The sequence below is a fragment of the Thermobia domestica genome, chromosome 2 (genome assembly GCF_964235325.1).
Source record: "Thermobia domestica chromosome 2, izTheDome1.hap1.1, whole genome shotgun sequence".
In the NCBI taxonomy this organism is placed as follows: domain Eukaryota; kingdom Metazoa; phylum Arthropoda; class Insecta; order Zygentoma; family Lepismatidae; genus Thermobia; species Thermobia domestica.
Genome location: NC_137455.1, coordinates 52,826,737 through 52,845,804, shown reverse-complemented (window position 1 = coordinate 52,845,804; position 19,068 = coordinate 52,826,737). Strand labels below are relative to the sequence as shown.

The following is a 19,068-nucleotide window of genomic DNA, read 5'->3' as shown; positions in this document are numbered from 1 at the left end:
CTACTTACTACATTTTCGGTGTATTGCTTTAATTTGTGAGTTAATTGCAGTCCAGTAATGACTTTTGAGACAATATGCGTATCCGCGGGCAAAAAATACCAAATCGCCAAAATACTAATCTCGTTAGCTTGGATAGAGATTCCAGCGGACAGTAGAATGACTTATCATCCCAAACGGCGGGCAACTGTCAATCACTTTTGTATCTAAAACAGGTTGGGTGAGAGTAGAATGCAAGCAAAGAACATGAGGATGTTGTTAAACGGAGACCTTTCATCTTGAGCAGACAGTTGTGGAGGCAAAATGTTGTCACACCCCATGTGCTTCATTGCTGACACACGTATGAATCACAAAAAAATGTATTTGTTTTTTACTGTAGTTTTCAACTTGTTTCTAGAGAAAGTGTCCGTAATACGGAGGTAAATAATACCTATAAAGACAGGAAAGACTGTCCGTGTCCATACTAGAGAGTGTCCGCTTTAGAGAGGTTCGCCAATGTGCTTTTTCCTATTACAGTGTTTGGGGATTACAAAATATGTCCGTTATGGGAGGTGTCCACTTTATAGAAGTGTCCGTTAGTAGAGGTTTCACTGTATATCGGAGGTTTTAAAATGCATATAGGAGTTTTAAGGCTTTTGTAATATTTATTCCATTTAACGTACAATTACAAATAATACATGAAATGAAAGAGCAATTCAAACTGTTTTTACTACAAGTGTTCAATGTGAGCAGCACTGTATCGAAAGGGGAAAAAGGAACATAAACTTTCTGCCGGGGCATGGCACAAAACACATTCAATTTAAGGGAGTCTTGTAGCAACTGTACCATCTCCTAAGGATTTGCTAACCGCCAGATGCAAATATTATAAGTGTTCATATCGGCACTTAGGTGAAATGTCGATTCATCACTGAAGACGACACGATCCAGAAAATCTTTATCATCATGCAGCAACATTTCATTTGCAAAGTTATCACGTAAACCATAGTCTGTAGGCTTTAGAGCTTGTAGCAACTGCAAACGATAAGGACGTAGTTGTAAGCGTCTCCTTAAAATTCTCCACTCATCTGCACTGTAACTACAGATTGAGTCTTTGTAAAATTTAAAACACAAAAAACTTTGTGCTCATTAGTCGCCATCTTTGCTACTAGCGCTTTCTAACGGCAGACAGAGGAAACAGTGCATGCGCATGAGTGCGTACAAGATTATTGGAGGTGCTCTTTCATTTGAAGTATTATTAATAATTGTAAGTTAATTCTATAGATACTACAAAGCATTAACCGCTTAACGGTTTTACCCGAATTATTACGTTCAAGGGTAATATGTAAATCTTGATTATCCCGAGTTATTACGTTGAAACTATATTTTTCCGTTCGAATCTGTATTTAAGCGAAATGTTTCGTTGTGAGAAGAAAAGGTGCACTCTGCAAATCTTAACAAGCAAATTAACCGTCTTTTGTTTTGGTTTATTGACTTTTACACCAGGCGGCAGTGTATTATTCCTGCAGTGCCCGAAATATTTCGGGATAATCCCGATTGAATGTTTTCACGTTTTAAATAGCCTCAACTTATAAGACGATAGAAATTTTGCCATGATTCTGTTCAGGACTTAGCAGATAAAGCTTTTGTTTAAATAACACATTTTTTCAGCACGCAAATTCATTTAATCTTACAATTATTTTATTTTCAATTGTCCCGAAAAAACTCTGGATAATCCAGAAGTAGTATTTTGAGGGGTTATAACTTTCGAAATTTGGTTCTGAATGACAATTAAAATACATCGTGTTAGCACGCATTTATGATAAATTTAAAATATGAAATAAAATAATATGACCTTTTTGGAACGTTTCTCTAAAATAAATTCGACCGTTAAGCGGTTAAAACCCCAATATTCATTTTGAAACACCTTGTACTATTGATTAAAATGTATATAAATATTACACTCGTGGGGAGAGGCAATTGCCCTCTTGTCCTCCCTACATGACGCCCCTGAGGTATTTATTTTTCTAAACATAAGCACAGCTATTTTCTTACAGCCACTTCTCAATTTATAAAGAAAATTTGATGCGGAATTACGTCAGTAAAGAACAACTTACAGTATATAAAATCAAACAACTCGCTTGTAAATATCGATAGAAGCATGATATTGGTATTGTTTTAAAACTCTTAAAATAGTTTGTAATTTTAGTGTCAAGATGAATGCGATTTCTTAAAACTTACGGTGAAATTGTGTACTTAAATTTTAGGACAGATAGTTAAAAATTTAAAAAATCTTGTTTTTGTTACTATACCTGGAAAGACATGTCAAAGATACACAAAACACTCTATTGTATATATTTTCCAATCATTTGTCTGTAATTTGATGCAAAAGCTATGTTTTTATTTCTATTCTGTGAGAAGTTATATTCCTTCATATTTTACATTAAACATTCATTGCGGCCATATTGATGACGTCACTACTCCTAAACTCGATACGTGATTTTTTGAAACTTTTTAAAGAGATACAGGTCAAGTAGTAGAACATATTTCAGCAAGTTTCGTGTCATTATTTTCAATATCTATGTTCAACCATAATTGGATTACCGTCTCACCTGGAGTACCTATATAAACGAAAAGATTTCAACAAGTGCGACTAATCACCCTTCCTCTAGCTTGCCTGGAGCTATGAGAAGAACCTAACCCAGTGTTTCTAGTTTGCTCGGAATTCTAGGCTTTCTCTCTTCCCACTCGGCTTCTCGGAGCTTCGTTCGGAGTTCTAACCTCAATCCCTTAGCTTGTTTCGGGGCTCTGTGACTCCTAATCTCCGCTCTGCTTGCATGGAGCATTGGGGATCCTAAATCTACTCCACCTAGTTTGCTTCGGAGTTCTGTGGATATCTTCCCCTAGGTTGCTCGGGCCTTGGGTTATCTCCCTTTACATTACAGTAGAATTTACATTATAGTAATACTTTTGTAATATACTGTTTATAGTAGAGTTTGTAATAAAGCCGGTATTGGGAAAAACGATTCCGCACTGTAATTTGCTCTATCTATGCTCTAGCTATTCCTGCATAAGCAGAACTTTACTTTTCAATAATAATAATAATAATAATAATAATAATAATAATAATAATAATAATAATAATAATAATAATAATAATAATAATAATAATAATAATAATAAATTTTAATTGTCATTAAGCTATACATAGCACAAACCGAGGTCATAGTTGATAATATTAGTAGTACATGTATATGAATGAATAATAAGCTATAATTATATAAGAAACAAAATGTCCATATGAAACAAATACTAACAATAGTTATTAACATACAGTAGAGCGTCGATTATCCGAACGTCGGTCAACCGAACGACCGCTTAACCGAACTGTGTACTCGCTCGCACCTGTTACTCTCCCACCCTACCGTCCATCATCCCCCTCACACCCAAACCAAGTTTCCCACAGTAGTCGCCGCACTGAGCCACCGCTGGCGGAACATTGCTTCTAATGGGGCCTTCATAAGGCGCTGCTGACCGGCCAAGCCGCCAGTCGCTGTGTTTCAACAATCAGCACACTTCTGTCGGTTTGGCACTGGCTGTAGAAGTAGCGGCAGTATCAAAGCTGTTCACAGCAACAGCTGCGCCAGCTTAGAGTTGAGGCGTGCCGCTCCGCGCATGACAAATAAACATGTACAGTTCGATTATCCGAACAAACCAGTTTTCCGAACACCCATGTCCCCCAATTACTTCGGATAATCGACGCTCTACTGTATATTCAAAATTAGGAAATACTTTACATTTCTATTTAACAGTCAAAATACTCCTATAAAGATTAAAAAGGAAGGCGTTGTTACTAACCATTTGGACAACTTAGTCTTAAATCTTTGTACAGGCTCATTTGTTAGTGTTTCAGACAACTTCTTATACAATTTTATTCCGACTATCTCATAGCTGTTTAAAGTTTTAGACAGTCGTTGATAGGGAACATTTATATGGTTTGTTATTCCTGCTGTTGAACGAATGGATCTCTTGTCTAATTTGTAAACTATGAATATCACATTTAACGAGGTGTGTTCAAAAAGTATCGAACCTTTGATTGGCAAAAATTCATTTATTGATTTGGAAATCCGAAACACTAATCCCCTTGAACAGACCCAGTAACAGAGGCAGATCTGTAGATTGATATAGACGGATGACAAAGGCATATCTTCAGACCCACAAAAAGCCAGTAACAAAGGAAGATCTATAGATTCAAACAGACTCGGTGAGAAAGGACGATGTGTAGATACACACAGACTTGATGACAAAGGCAGATTTGTAGATTCACACAGACTGGTGACAAAGACAGATCTGTAGATGTCTATAGATCTGGTGGCAAAGACAGAGCTGTAGATATATACAAATTCGGCAACATAGATATCGGCAGAAACTGGTGATAGAGTCAAATCTGTAGATCCACAAACATCCTGTAACAAAAGAGAATCTGTAGATCCAAACAGACCTGGTGAAAAGGAAGGTGTGTAGATCTACACATACTCGATGACAGTTCTGTAAATCCACGCAAACCCAGTGACAAAGACAGGTTTGTAGATTTATTTAGATCCGGTGACAAAGACAGATCTGTAGATCTATACAGACCCGGTGAAAATGTAGATCTGTAGATCTAGATAGATCGGAGAATCGGTCGGAACAGGCTCGGATGAAGCCGAAATCGTATCAAATCTTTAGTATTATTGCAGAATTTTGTACTATATTAATGATACTTAGGGTATTTTAAAAACAATTATATTTGATGTTAGAAATTGTATTTCATAGCTTGTTATTAGACAGGGTGTTTCAAAACACCGACAACGTTTGGGAGGTGATTCCTGACTCCAAGATAAGACGAACAGTATAGAGCAGCCTGGGTGCGCAAATGCTTCCTTTCGGAGTTATAGGCTGCCGAAAACATAAAAAAAAAAAAAATTAACGGTCCATAGCCCAAAACTATGGGGCCTACCGTAGTCGGGTCGAGACTTCACTTGGGAACTAATATGCGTCCTAGCCAAAAATACATGTTTCAGAATCCTAAGGTACTCACACAACAATTTTAATGGAGGGAGTTTGGTTACGGGCATATAATTTGAAGTACTCACCAACTACCTTTATAAAAATTGATGCGGAAGTACCGCAGGATTCTGAAACATGGATATTTGGATAGGGCACATACTAGTTCTTAAATAAGTCTTGACCCGACTACGGTAGATCCCGTAGAATTGGAGCTATGGACCCAGATTAGTCTATACTTTTCGTCTTATCTTGGTGTCAGGAGTCACCCCCCAAACGTTGTCGGTGGTGTTTTGAAACACCCTGTATTTGATTTATGGTTTACTATGAAAGCTTGGATTACATTTCAGTTTATCGTCTTTTTCAGCAATGATGCTATTAGCGAGGGGTCTGAATCACATGAGCTCCCTTCAAGAATCGAACCCGGGGCTCCCGCACTGAAGACGCGTACGGTAACCATAGGTAGCCACGAGGGAGCTCTACTATGAAAGCCGAAAATGTGTTGTTTAATTAATCCTTGCAATCGTATCTTCCTTATAATGTATTTATCTTATTATTTCTTACCTAATGTGCAACTCTGTACACAAAGTAGACATATGGACCCAAAGTTAATAACGATCTATTTGGATTACTTTTTATGTGATGATTTCAAATTTCCAGTGTGCATTGACCGAGTGGAAGATATGATGCTGTGAGACACCATTGGATATAATAGCTTGCTGCTACGCACTGAAATAAATACCTATACATGAGAACAGTTTTAGACACAGAGATTATACCCTTAATTCAGAAAAGTCTGGACTCCATATTTCAACAGGACAATGCCCGACCATATGTATATAGAAATATGCAAGCCTTCTTCGAGGAATGACGAGGACAGCTGTTTCTGTGGCTACACGCCACCCTACATATCGCCCATCGAACGCAGTATTATTGGTCATCAAAATGTTCGTTACGGTTGAGTTGAGTTGATTTTAGTTTTGCGTCCCTTTCAGCAGCGAGGCTATCTGAGACGTGGACCTACTGATTAACGTAGAATCCGAACCACATGAGCTCCCGCCGGGAATCGAACCCGGGTCTCCCAAATGTTCGTTACGGATCTTTAGTAGATAGTGTCAAGCATTTAGGAATCGCACACAAACAACATTGCAGGCGGTTCTTCAAGAAAACTGTGTGATTTGGTGCAATGTCACATAAAGGCTCTTGTTGCAGCACGTGAAGGCCTAATTCCATACTGATGTATTAAGGTTAGAGGTATTGTACGGTTCTGAAACAGTACGAATTTCTGTTTAGTCATGCAACGAATCTATGATGTAAATTATACTTCGCTCGCAGTAACTATCTTGGTGTTGGTATATTTACAAACAGCAGTGTATAATGCTAGAACACATTGTCCTGCATATCTGTCCTATTACTTCATAATTTCCATCTTTTATGTTTTTCGCTTCCCAGTAATTATTTATTTTTCAACATTTGTAGAACCATAGTTTATTAAATATTAAGGATCATTAAATTTCTCATAAGCCTGTATAATAAATACTCATTTTAAATGAAAACTTACCAAGTTATTTGTGCAAAACAAAATGATATTCCAAGCCCGTATTAACTCCTAGGCTGAGTAAACTGGAGCCTGAGGTGGCATGCAGCATATTTGGCTCCCTTTTCCCCTCTTTATAGGCTATATTACAGGATAAATTAACTTATTAAACTAGAAATTTCCCATATGAGCTCTTCTGCATTACAGATGAGAATATGGAACTCCCTTTCCAGGTATCCTACCGTATAACTGTACGTAGCCTATATATTCTACGTAGCCTATGTGTTCTACTTATAACAAAATATGTATCGAACACAAAGAAATTTACATATGTAATATGAACTCAATGTTAAGAAAACTATTGTAAATTTATTATGTAATACACCAACACTATAATTGGGCTTATGTCTGTTGTGTTGATGGAAAATAAATAAATAAATAAATATTGAACAATTAGGCTTTGTGTAGCAGTGACTTTGTGTAAACTGTGGTGCTGGATGCATTATCGATTACAATAATTATATTCGTTGCAAATTTCAAGTCTAAAAAGTCGATCAAAGTGTAAAATGTTCTTCATGTGTGAGACTTGATAACAGCCTCTTAAAATTCAATAAATAGAAATATATTTGAAATTCATTATTTTTTTTTGTGGACGTATAACCCCCAGCCTATGGTGAACGTGTGAATTCGGCGTTGGGTATTTTATGTCTCCGTCTTTCCTTTACCATGACCCAATGGCGGGTTCTAGCCCGGGGCCGAAGGACCTAGGTCCCCCTCAGTTTTTATAAGTGACAAAAATAATTGAAGCTGCTATTTATATATTTTTGAAAATTAATAGTAAACTCATGATATACCTATCATAGTCTGGGTTCTGGCTGGCCGTTAGTTTTTACCTTCTAGATTCGCTACTGCCATGTCCACTGGTATCAACCATCATGTTAGTGCCACCATTTCTCCATAATGGAATTCAGAAAACTGAGAATAAGATAAATTTTGAATGAAAAACAGGGACGGATCCAGGACGGACTTCTGGGGGGGGGGGAGACGATATGTTGTAATACTGCTACTTAGAGCTACTTTTAACAGCTCCAAACTCTGGGATGGGTTTTATTTATATATAAAATAAGAAAGTTTCCTCTTCTGGGGAGTGGGGGCAATAGCCCCGATCCCCCCTGGATCCGCCTCTGATGAGAAAGTAAGAAAAGCAACGGATACGATGTCCAGTAGAAACTCTTATCCTGAGAGGGACCGAAGATCTCTTCGCACAACAGATGAACTTTCTACCACTGAGCCTTTCCTTCGTACTACAAGAATATAAACGAATTTGCAAATGCAAAAGTAAGAGAAAATGACAATATCAACGGATATGATGATGTCCCTTGGAAACTCTCATCCTGGGATCCATCCTGGATCTCCTTGCACCAGAGATGAACACTTCACCATTGATTTGTTTTTCCCTTTAGATTATAAGAAATTGGAATTGTTCCAATTTTCTGAGAAAAAAAATCATATTTGCATTAGCTACCGGTTACTGGATCGTTAAATAGACCATCTCTCAGAAAGTCAAAGCAGTACGAGCAATCATTTGAACCTATTATAAGAAAAACACGAAAGAAATCCCAATAAAATGACGGAAGGAAGCAATAAAAAGAGACAATGGAAATAGGAGAAAGGCAAAGACTATTTTGGAATTTCAACAGGATAAACTGACATTAGGAAGACTCATTAGTAAACGCTAACATTGGCAGATTTGTCCTTCCTTTGTCGATTGACACAAGAAGTCTTCCGTGGTTGAAAGTTAAAACGAGAACTAAAAAAAAGGGGAAGCCATTATGACGGCGCTGAGCCAGGACTAGAAGAGGGTGTTACAGGAATCAACACAGCGGAGATAAATGCACTGATTCATACCTTCCGTAACGAGTGTGGTTAACCATCTCCAAGGTTACGTCGACGGACTTCCATGGTGACCTGTTCGAGATAGAAAGGTTACTTAGAGGCTGGATGGATAGATGATATAGCCGTCAGTGTAAGTGGGAGACTGCGAGAGAGAGAGAGAGAGAGAGAAGAGGGGATAAAGATTTTACCATTGGAAAGCGTTGGTCATCAGCATCCGAGATCTTGAAAGCACTAGATCGCGGGAGTGATTAGAAACCTCTACAGACAGACACATATGAACTAGTACGGAGCGCCAGAAGACCTCAGAACACAACCAGACGAAAAGATAGAAAACCAAAAAAAGTTCGAAGTAACAAATCTTTCGTTTTACAGATTGCCCTTCTTTGGAAATCCAGAAAAAAAATGGAAGACAATATCAGTGGATTTTCTTCTAACATTTTGGCCAACCCCTGTCCTGTCTTCAATCCCTACCAAATAGTGCTGTGCGCAGCAAAAAGTAAAACCGAAAAAAAAAAAGAAATTACTCCCCACCAGACTTCTACTCCTGGAAGTTCTTTTCCAACAGTGAAAAGGAAAATAAAAATGAATTTAGGTACTACATTTGGGTGGAGAACATTATGACGTCATTTGAGGGTAAATTCTCTCTCCTCCCCATCCCCAGGCTTTTGCGTCCCCAAAATCAAATCTCAAATACAATGAGGAAGAAAAGAATGAAAGACAAAAGGGAAAAAATACAGTTTTCGGAAGTTTTGTTTCGGCAGAGGAGGCGTGGTCAGTGAAAAAACCCAACGATAGCTGCGATTGGAGATCAGTTGGAGATTCTCTTACATTAGGAAAGAGATAGATACTTACCATCATTATTAAAGGATTCATGAAAGAGAGGAAAAAAAAACTATTGAAGAATCAGATTGCAGTAAAGGGAAGTTTAAAAAGAGGCTGTCGTCAGGGTTTTATTTATTTGATCTTTTCTTTATACCTTATTTCTTTCTCTTTGTTCCGATTGGTGAACTTTCTAAACCTTCCTGATGACATTACCAATTTCTTTCCGTTCGCTATTTTCCGTTACTTATCTTTGGCTACCATCAAATGATTCCCTTCCCCCCAATGTGTTTCCACGCTTTCATTGACAATAAAAATCTTCAATTAAGGGTAATAATAAAGAGGATAAATAATGTTATTAATCAATAGAACAAAAAGAGCAACACAAGAATTATTTATTTTCGTCATGGCAGCCGTAAGGTGTGAAACTGGAATAGGAAGCGCTCCTTTCCAACTAGTGTCAAAATCAAGACCTTTTATAACTTCAATACGAACGTAACAAAATAGTTTAAAGGTACAGTATATTAGTAACGATATTGAATTTTTGCACGAAAACAAATTCAGTGACGGGTGAAATGAAGGACGACTTGCAACAGGAACTTACTTTTTCCTTTCTTCTTGTTTTCCTCTTCCTTAAATTCAGGGACGGGTGTAGCCGGGAGCCGAGAGGGCCTAGCTCCCCCCCCCCCAAGTTCTTTGGGTGACAAAAATAATTTAAGCTATTATTTATGTTTTTGAAAGTTGAACAGAACTCATGGTATACCTATCATAGTGTGGGTTCTGATTGGACTTCCCAGTTTTTACCTGTTAGATCCGCCACTGTTTAAATTACTTCTATCATTATACGTTAGTAGATTCTTAGGGTTAAACGAAGTATTTTATCTCCCTCAGCATCACTGGAGTTTATAATCCGCTTGCATACCGATCTTATTACAGGTAATAAGACCCGATGCCCTCTCGTTACAGGTAATAAGACCCGATGCCATCTCGTTACAGGTAATAAGATCCGATGCCCTCTCGTTACAGGTAATACGATCCGATGCCCTCTCGTTACAGGTAATAAGATCCGATGCCCTCTCGTTACAGGTAATAAGATCCGATGCCCTCTCGTTACAGGTAATAAGACCCGATGCCACCTCGTTACAAGTAATAAGATCCGATGCCCTCTCGTTACTGGGCAGTGTTCTCGTTATCGATTGTGTGTTTATATCTTCGACCCTCAGAACACAAATTTGGATAAGGGCGTAACTAACAATTCTTCAATTTTTCAGAACAGATAAACAAAAGTGCTTATTCAATTAACCAACGTATTCTCACACTATTTTTGGAGACAGGCGTTTGCTACGGTACAGAGATATTACGTTAACACCATCTAGACACATACGGACATGCTGAAACTAGCAGAAAATATGTATATCTCATTTTACCGGAAATAGGTCGATATGCCCTTATCCAAATTACCCGTTGGGACATTAAATTGAGGATAAAATATAATCTCTAAAGAACAACGATTTCAAAATATTCCGATAATGTAATTTCTAACATTAATGTGTTTTTGTGACGGAAATATTTAACAGAGTTAATTCAAAATATTTAAAATGTTTTACTGTAACAATAAACAACGGTTATAAGCATTATTGACGTTATTTTCGTCATTTATAAATAAACATGAAATTGAATTAGTATAGAATAGGTCATGGGGTATACGTAATTCGTCTCTTCATGAAATTTCGTAGTGTTTAAATGTAAAAATATGGTTAATTTATTTTACTATTCGGATTATTATATCTTGAAGAAAAGTTTGAGAAGTAAGACGAAACTTTAAGAGAAAATTCAAAGCATGAAGCCTGACAGGAATCGTGAATTCAGTTCTGGAACTGAACCTATTGCAAAGCCGTCACCAATAAAGTTTTCAACGTGTCTAGATAAGAAATTGCGGCGATCTCTTCTTGGTTGTTTTGTCCGCGAATGGAATGAAAGTCAATCGGACGATCAAGACACGCGAAGTGACAAGCATTCACTTGCAGAATTTATGTTAAACCACCCAAACAAAGATTTGCTCAAGCAGAATATGATTAGTGATACTGTGCGAGATACGCTGAAGAAAGCTGTAGCAGCAAACAAAACAATTACCAAAAAAATTATCTTACAGAATCTGTCAACATTGAGGCTAGTCGAATGCCAGGTAAGTTTGAATAACTAAGCTTAGGATTAGGAATTAGATTTCTAGGCTTTCGGCATCTATGAGTGATGACGTCGCTCAACAATCACAGTGTCCAGCGAATTGGATAGGAAAAAAATTAATAGGGAAGGAAGGAAGCGTCCTAAAATCATTATGTTAGATATACAATTTCAAGAACCTCTTCAAGTTCAGCGTGTTTGTATATCCAGTCTCCTAACTATGAAAATATTTACGATCACTTCAACCGTAATTGGTTTAAAGAGATTAAACCTATTTTGAGTAAGTTATTATGATGTAAAATAAAAAATAAATGACTTGTGCGATAAATACGTTTATACATTGTAGGAAATGTAACTTCTAATTATTCACCACAAACTCAGTCGTATCTGACTGTGAACATAAGCAAGTATGAAACAATAAACGTTAAAAAAATGTTCCAGATAGCATAAGAAATTTTCATGCTGTTTGAATGGAAAGATTGTCAGTGCAATGTTCGTGTGACCAAACAGTGTAAAAGGTTTCTTTTTACTTTATTTTTTGCTCGCTATTACCTTAATCCGGAGAGTAAGAACATTCCTCTGAATACATATTTTTGCAACTTCTTTTCTTTCAACTTCTATTGAGAAAGAATATGATTTTATACTAATTACAAATTTAAAATGCTATAGGCTGAAAACAAAATATAACTATTTTCACTATTCTGTTAGTCTATTCTGATTCAAGCAGGCTCAAGAAGTAAGTTTTTTTTTAAATAATATTTTATTTATTTCTTGTTATAGTCCTACATTCTGAAATGACAAAATCATAACTTCTTTGCAAATGAATGAAACAATTAGGGGTATATATAATGGGAGTAAACGTCCAGTGTGAATGCTTGATTCAAATGAAAAGTCAAGTATTATTTCGGATTGCACTGGGAAGAAGAACCCCTCTTATATTAAACTGGTACTGGAAAGAGACATTAAGCTCAAATTAATTAATCAATGGATCAATCTAACTCAGTGACGAATATAACATAGATCATTATAGAAACGTAGTAGTAATATCGAGTAATCATACCTAGTTATAATGTGGTGATATTTCCATTATTCGACACTGTATACAGTTTTTCTCCTTCTTGCTCAGCCCAGTGGCATATTTAGAATTCCATCCATGTGGCTAATAACTGCCTGTCGAAGTATCATACACACACACACACACACACACACACCGAGAGAGATACAAACATAAATACCTCGAGAACAGTTTAAAATCGACTGTGCTCTAGTAGGACTCAAACCAACGACTAATAACTGTAGCTACTAACAGTTAAACGTTTCATTCGAGGCGGCTATGGTCATCGGCTAGCAATTGAATCAAACATATTTCAATAAGTTCTCTTGCTGCAGGATGAAGTATTTTCTTGTGTTCTGTTTAAACCTAATTCGCCGTGGCGTTGTAACTCTATTGCATTTGTGTATGTGTGTGTTTACGGTATTTGGTAATTCGACGAATTGTAGCTCCTTGATATTGATAGTTGTTTTACTTCATACTCGTTCATTAACGTTGTATAAATTACTGGGGTTATTTAGGATGTTTTATGGAAATTCACCGTTATTACGCCCATGCCCAATGAAAACATATGAAGATTCACTTTGTTGAAACTTCTATATGAGCCACAATGGGAAGTTCTAACATATTGTGAAAATGTCTCGCCCCAGGAGTTGTTATAAACTATCTGCTACTCTACAATGAGAAATGGAAATACTTGTTTTTTCTAGTTTAATGTTCCACTATTATGCCGTTTACAGCGAAGGAGACGGATGATTAATAAAAGTTAAATTAAATTTGTGATTAATAAAATTGATAAATAGTGATTAATAAATTGATTAATAAAAGTTTGTTAAATTAGACTGTGATATTAAAATTTTGTGCTCTTCCACTAAGAATCGAATCCAGCACTATATGCACCAAAGACAAGGCAGCCAGCGGTGTAGTCAAAGTTGATTTGATCCCGCTAAAAAGTGCAATATGTTCCATTTGTGATCTCCAATGTTACGACTTTCTAAAAGTTATTACAAAAAATAAGTATAATCGGTTTTGTACAAAAAAAATCCAAAAGCTCTATATTCAACCCTTCATATGATTTCATTAAATTCTTTATACACTGTATTCACTTCACAAATCATTTTTCAGTTACAAAGAAGCTACACACACACACACACATACACACACACACACACACACACACACACACACACACACACAGTAACGCAGAATACACGGTAGGATTTTCCCAACACAAATATTCCATTTGATTTTCGTGTACTTGTTCTTGCTTATTTAAAAATATGCCCCGTATATTTGCATGGTTATTCTATTGTTTGATTGTACTTATAAATCCGGGCTCTAATTATAATAAATAAAAATGATATAAAGTAGCTTCACCCAAGTTTAATGTTCCTTTCCAGCAACGAAGTTCTGTTAGATGATCCATTAATATTTCAAACTGTGATTTAATGGATATTATTTTTAATCTGTAATCTTTCTATTCCAGATCAAAGTTGTCGATAAACGTTTGCGTGAATTGGAAAACTTAAGAGTGTTGTCACTTTGTCATAATGAGGTTGAAGATTTACGTGGATCTGTCCTTCCAAGAAACCTAGAATTTTTGGAATTGTTCGGAAATCAAATTAGCAGCTTGAAAAATTTATGTGATGAAATATCTCCTAATCTTTTACATTTAGGACTAGCGTATAATCGTCTGGATGACGGTAAGTGTTTTATGTGTAGAATATATTTTCTCATATTTTTAAAATATCTTTTATTTGGCATTAGTAACATTATGTTTTTTTTTTTTTTTTTTAATAATCCTTGGTGTAAGTTTATTTTAGTGAACCCACAACTTCAAAAATTTAACTGAAAGTCATTACTCAGGCGGGAAAGATAACACAAGGTGTAGAACGCCGGTAGGACCAAGATTCCGCTGATGGTTCCCCATGATCGGAGGAACATAAAGTTGTTTTAAACGTTAATTTCTTAACTACTTATAGTTATGTGAATATACCCATAGTTTATCACTGAGTATGCAACCATATTGTATCACTACGCAAAAAAAAAAAAAAGAAAAAGAAAAAAGAAAAGAAAAAAGAAAAAAGAAAAAGAAAGAAATACCTTTACACTATTCAGTTTTGCAAACTCTGTCATATTCAGAAATAACGAAAACTAATGTTTCAATGGAATTATAAATTTGTTTCCTTACGTTGTTACTGTGAGGGAGCTCAGTGCATGAACTGAACATACTTAAAAACACAAATCAACTTATCCTAAGTGGCCACTAAAATGCTATCTAATGAGTAAGGGCAGAACTTCAACTAAGCTTATAAGCACTTCAACTAATCTTACAAGTAAACTTATAAGCACTTCAGATTGGGAAACTTTTTTTTTACTATTTTGCACATAATTTGTTATATCTGAGATGCTACGTTTTTTTTAATGTACTTAAGCACAGAATTTATATACTCAAAAAATGTGTCCAGACTTTTGGAAGAAGTATACAAGCCATTAAGAGATTATGTATTTTATTGATGTTTGTTATTAATGGAAGAACAGTAAAGAGAAATTAGATTCCATTTACTTGTAATAAATTAAGATGCGACTAAGGAAGGTGACTTCCAGAGTTGATCACGCTCGAAACAGAATTAACAAAGATCTACCACTTGTTGTTCCAATATTGCGTCCCTATATAATGAAAACAATAATAATTAAAAGATTATGTTAACATTAGGTTTAGCATTTTAACATTATTTTAACAGGTATTAATTTTAACATCTTAAGATTAGGTTTCATCATCACCTTTATATCTCCATTGAATCTTTTAAGTTCTAGATAGTACCGTTTTTGATATCAATATTGTATTGCCACATAGTAAAATGGTGGGGGGATAGAGTGAAACTATTTTATTTGGATTCAGCATGCTAAAGATGCATTCACCTTCACTCTATCCCTGTATTAAAAATGATAAATCTATTACTTTTCTTTTTTAATATTATGAAGCATTTGATGAAAAAGTATAATCATGTATCTAGCAAGATTAAGACTATACATTACAAATATTAATTATCTTACAAAAAAGACGTTTAATTTTACTTTTTATATATGTATCCGATAATTTTAAACAGAATCATCCTTGAATTTGTCCATCGAGTTAATTCAAAAGACTAATACACTATACGTTTTAAGGAAATCTTCTGCAATGTCCGCAAGGTTGTAAATAGGATAGTATTTATTAGTACGAGTAAATTCTGGATTTTCCACAATGCTTCCGCATATCATTATACTGTTTATAAGATCAAAGTATTTCCCGCTTACTGTTCTGCAGTTTTTTTCCCTACAGGCTGAGGATTTGAGTGCACACTTTGTAATGTTGATAATAGTTTATTTGATAACGTTTGACAAATAATTTTACGAAAAAAAAAACAGAAAACAAATTACATAAATAATGTAATAAAAATATTACTAAAGTAGGAAATACGTTGAAATAATAATAGTAATAACTAGCTAAATCTATGCTCTCTACACAGCACATCATTCACATATGGGTATGAATCTCCTTGTCTTTCCTCACAACATCTGCACATGTCCCTTTACAGACACAAGTGAAAGACATCTTGTTAAGAATCGGCAAGACATACCACATAAAGGGGAGATTTTTTCGATTTTTTTCAATATCTCGCACCGTTTGCAAGATTTGAACCTACTTCCGGTTGGAGTTTCTAATTCATATATGACCAGTGTTTCCTTTCTTCTTGCATGCAGTATGTAATAAGCAAATACATTAGATACACAATTAATTATAATGTCAGTGATATATGATGTTCATTGGGGAAAACAATCCAACCAATAAAGATTCATCTTAGACTAGAGAAATGGTTGTCCGTTTTTCATTATCAATGAAACGAACGCCTGAGAATATGCAACCCCAATATACAAATGTGTTGTGTTGAAAAGTTTAACTCATAGGATATGGTGCTTCAGTTTAAAATTTCAACATTTCCAGTGTACGGTACCCCTTAAAAATGCAATAAAGAAATAACGGCCGTGTTCTTTTAGTATTCAATTAGAACTGGACAATCTACACAAAATTTGAAATGGACCAGTGAAAACGGCATGTTTCTAGCACTTGTGGTTTTCGAGATCTCGTTGTTAAAAGGATTGGAGACAAAAATATAAACTTTTCTTTTTGGAGACAAACATATAAATCTAGCATTTTACCTAGGTAGTATAACTTTAAAAATAACTTTCTTTAAGTGCTATGAACAGCTCCTAAGCAAAAACACGGCATTATGTTAAAACCATTATATAATAATTTTAAACAGACCAGAAAATTAAAAATAAAGAATGAATGTTAGAGCAGGTTAAGGCCCTTGTCAGAATGTTAATACGTTTATACTCAAATTACACGGCTCCGACTGATTTACAACAAGAATAAAATAAAAAAAATAGTCAATTTGATTATACAGAGTGGCCCAAAAGTAGGTGTACACCTCTGCATTGATCAAGTATAACATTCTAATTTATAGGTTTATTTGCTTCGGCTCTTCCGAGCTTAAGGTATAAGTAAACATTAAGAACAAATAATAAGGAAACTAAGTCTACTCAATGGATAACAATAAGAAATGCAGTGAGCTGATCAGTACAGTACTGTATACCTACTTTTGGGCCACCCTGTACTATATCAGTCAGAGAACTAGGCAAATTAAAGTTTCATTCAATTACTATTTAAAAGAATGAGTCAACCTTGCTTAAAATGGCATACCCTGCATACAAAAATCTTGATCACTTATTGTCATATTTCAAAATAAAAGATTGGTTCTTTGAATAAAGGATTATCACATAAAGATATACTGAAGATATATAACAACAATAAAATCAAGATTGGCATCTAGATCCTTTGTCATAACGTTAAAATAGTTTATTATTATTATTATTATTATTTTGTAAGAATTCCTGTGTTATTTCAGTTAACATATTTTTATTTTAAATTACTATAAGACATTGCCACACTTCTCAAGTTTAGAATTTAATGCTATTAGTGTCAATCGATTCCTAGCACTATAAATCGGCATTCTTATTCCTATATTTTCTAAGTAATATTTGCTACCATATTTGTTATCCAATACTATTTAAATGAAGAATTTATCAATAAATTTCCTCCTTTCCGATAGGGATTGAAGTCCCGAAAAAGTTAACCACTATTATTATTATTATTATTATTATTATTATTATTATTATTATTATTATTATTATTAACTCTTTATTGGGAAGTGTTGCTCTCAAGCAACATGGCATTCTATTACGTTATCCGCACGAATTATAACTTCAGTGATCATTTAATTGGCATTATTGCTTTCATACAATATTCATATACATGATTTGAGGGTTGCTTTTTTTTTTTTTTTTTTTAGATACTTCTAATCTTCGTCAACAGGGGACCGAAGTATGTCAAATTTAGTATTGTAGAAGCTTTATCTCCTACGTTCCCCGAAAGTTCTTTTTTATTTGTGGTTTCTTGCTCTGTAGGAAAATATTTCAACGAAACTGTTGGTAATTACTGACAAGTAAACCTTACGTTTGGGTAAATCGAGTTGCTGGCTGAGACACATATGAGAAAGTAGTACTAAATGTGGTCAGTACTTCAGTGAAGTTGTAGGTGCGAAGCTCCAGGGATTTAGGAGATACAGCTACCAGAGCATCACATGGAAGTACAGAATAGTCTTCATACAGTTGGAGGTAAAAGCTCTGTAAGACCTCTTGTAACGACAAAATGTGAGTAACAAATATATGGGTACATATTAGGACTAGGGGGAAGTCATATAGTAAGGGTATACCTGACGGTGGCCATCTTGAAATCCGCTATTTTGAATTACGGTTAAGTTTTTAAAATAGGAATAGGGTCATGTGATACAAGATTTAAGGCGCAAATTTAATCAGAAGAACAATGATGACGTTAATTTTGATTTACGCGCAATTGGTAAAAAGTTACAGGGAAATTAAATATTGTTGCAGCATATGTATTAGTCCTTTACCCCACCTTGTAAATTTTGTGTTAATGATAATAATTAAATAAAAAAGCAGATGGATAAATATTAGATCTATGGTAAGAGTTGCCTTGGTGACGGCCATGTTTAAATCCGCCATTTTGAATCAGACAGAAGTTTTAAATAGCGAGCGAGAAATAGATGTGAACAGGATACAAGAAAAACAACGAAATGGCGTGCAAGTACAGCATCAAACAACTAACATTGTAACGCCACCATTATATTTCTGATTAACTTCTAGCCCGAAATCATCTATTGCATTACTCTATTCCCATTTAATTTTGTGCTGATAAAGCAAAAATGGTTATACCGTTGGATTTATGGTAAATTTGTTATTAATAAGGTGTCACTATTATGCGTTTTGTTTAAAACTTTTGTCTGATTCAAAATGGCGGGTTTGAACATGGTCGCCATCAAGGCAACTCTTACCATAGACCTAATATTTATCCACCTGCATTTTATTTAATTATTATCATTAACACAAAATTTACAAGGTGGGGTAAAGGACTAATACATATGCTGCAACAATATTTAAT

General features: G+C 35.1%; 2 protein-coding genes across 4 annotated transcripts in view; one reads left to right on the top strand and one right to left on the bottom strand.

Annotated features, from left to right (window-relative positions):
* LOC145672148 (uncharacterized) overlaps window positions 1-19,068 on the bottom strand; it is a 465,896-nt gene that overhangs the window by 445,084 nt on the left and 1,744 nt on the right. The gene's annotated exons all lie outside the window — the stretch shown is intronic.
* LOC145672139 (leucine-rich repeat-containing protein 43-like) overlaps window positions 10,952-19,068 on the top strand; it is a 66,610-nt gene continuing 58,493 nt past the window's right edge. The window contains exons 1-2 of the mRNA XM_081741466.1: window positions 10,952-11,456; window positions 13,990-14,206. Of these exons, the coding sequence (XP_081597592.1) occupies window positions 11,112-11,456; window positions 13,990-14,206 (562 nt within the window). The 5' untranslated portion in view covers window positions 10,952-11,111. The remainder of the gene's footprint in view (window positions 11,457-13,989; window positions 14,207-19,068) is intronic.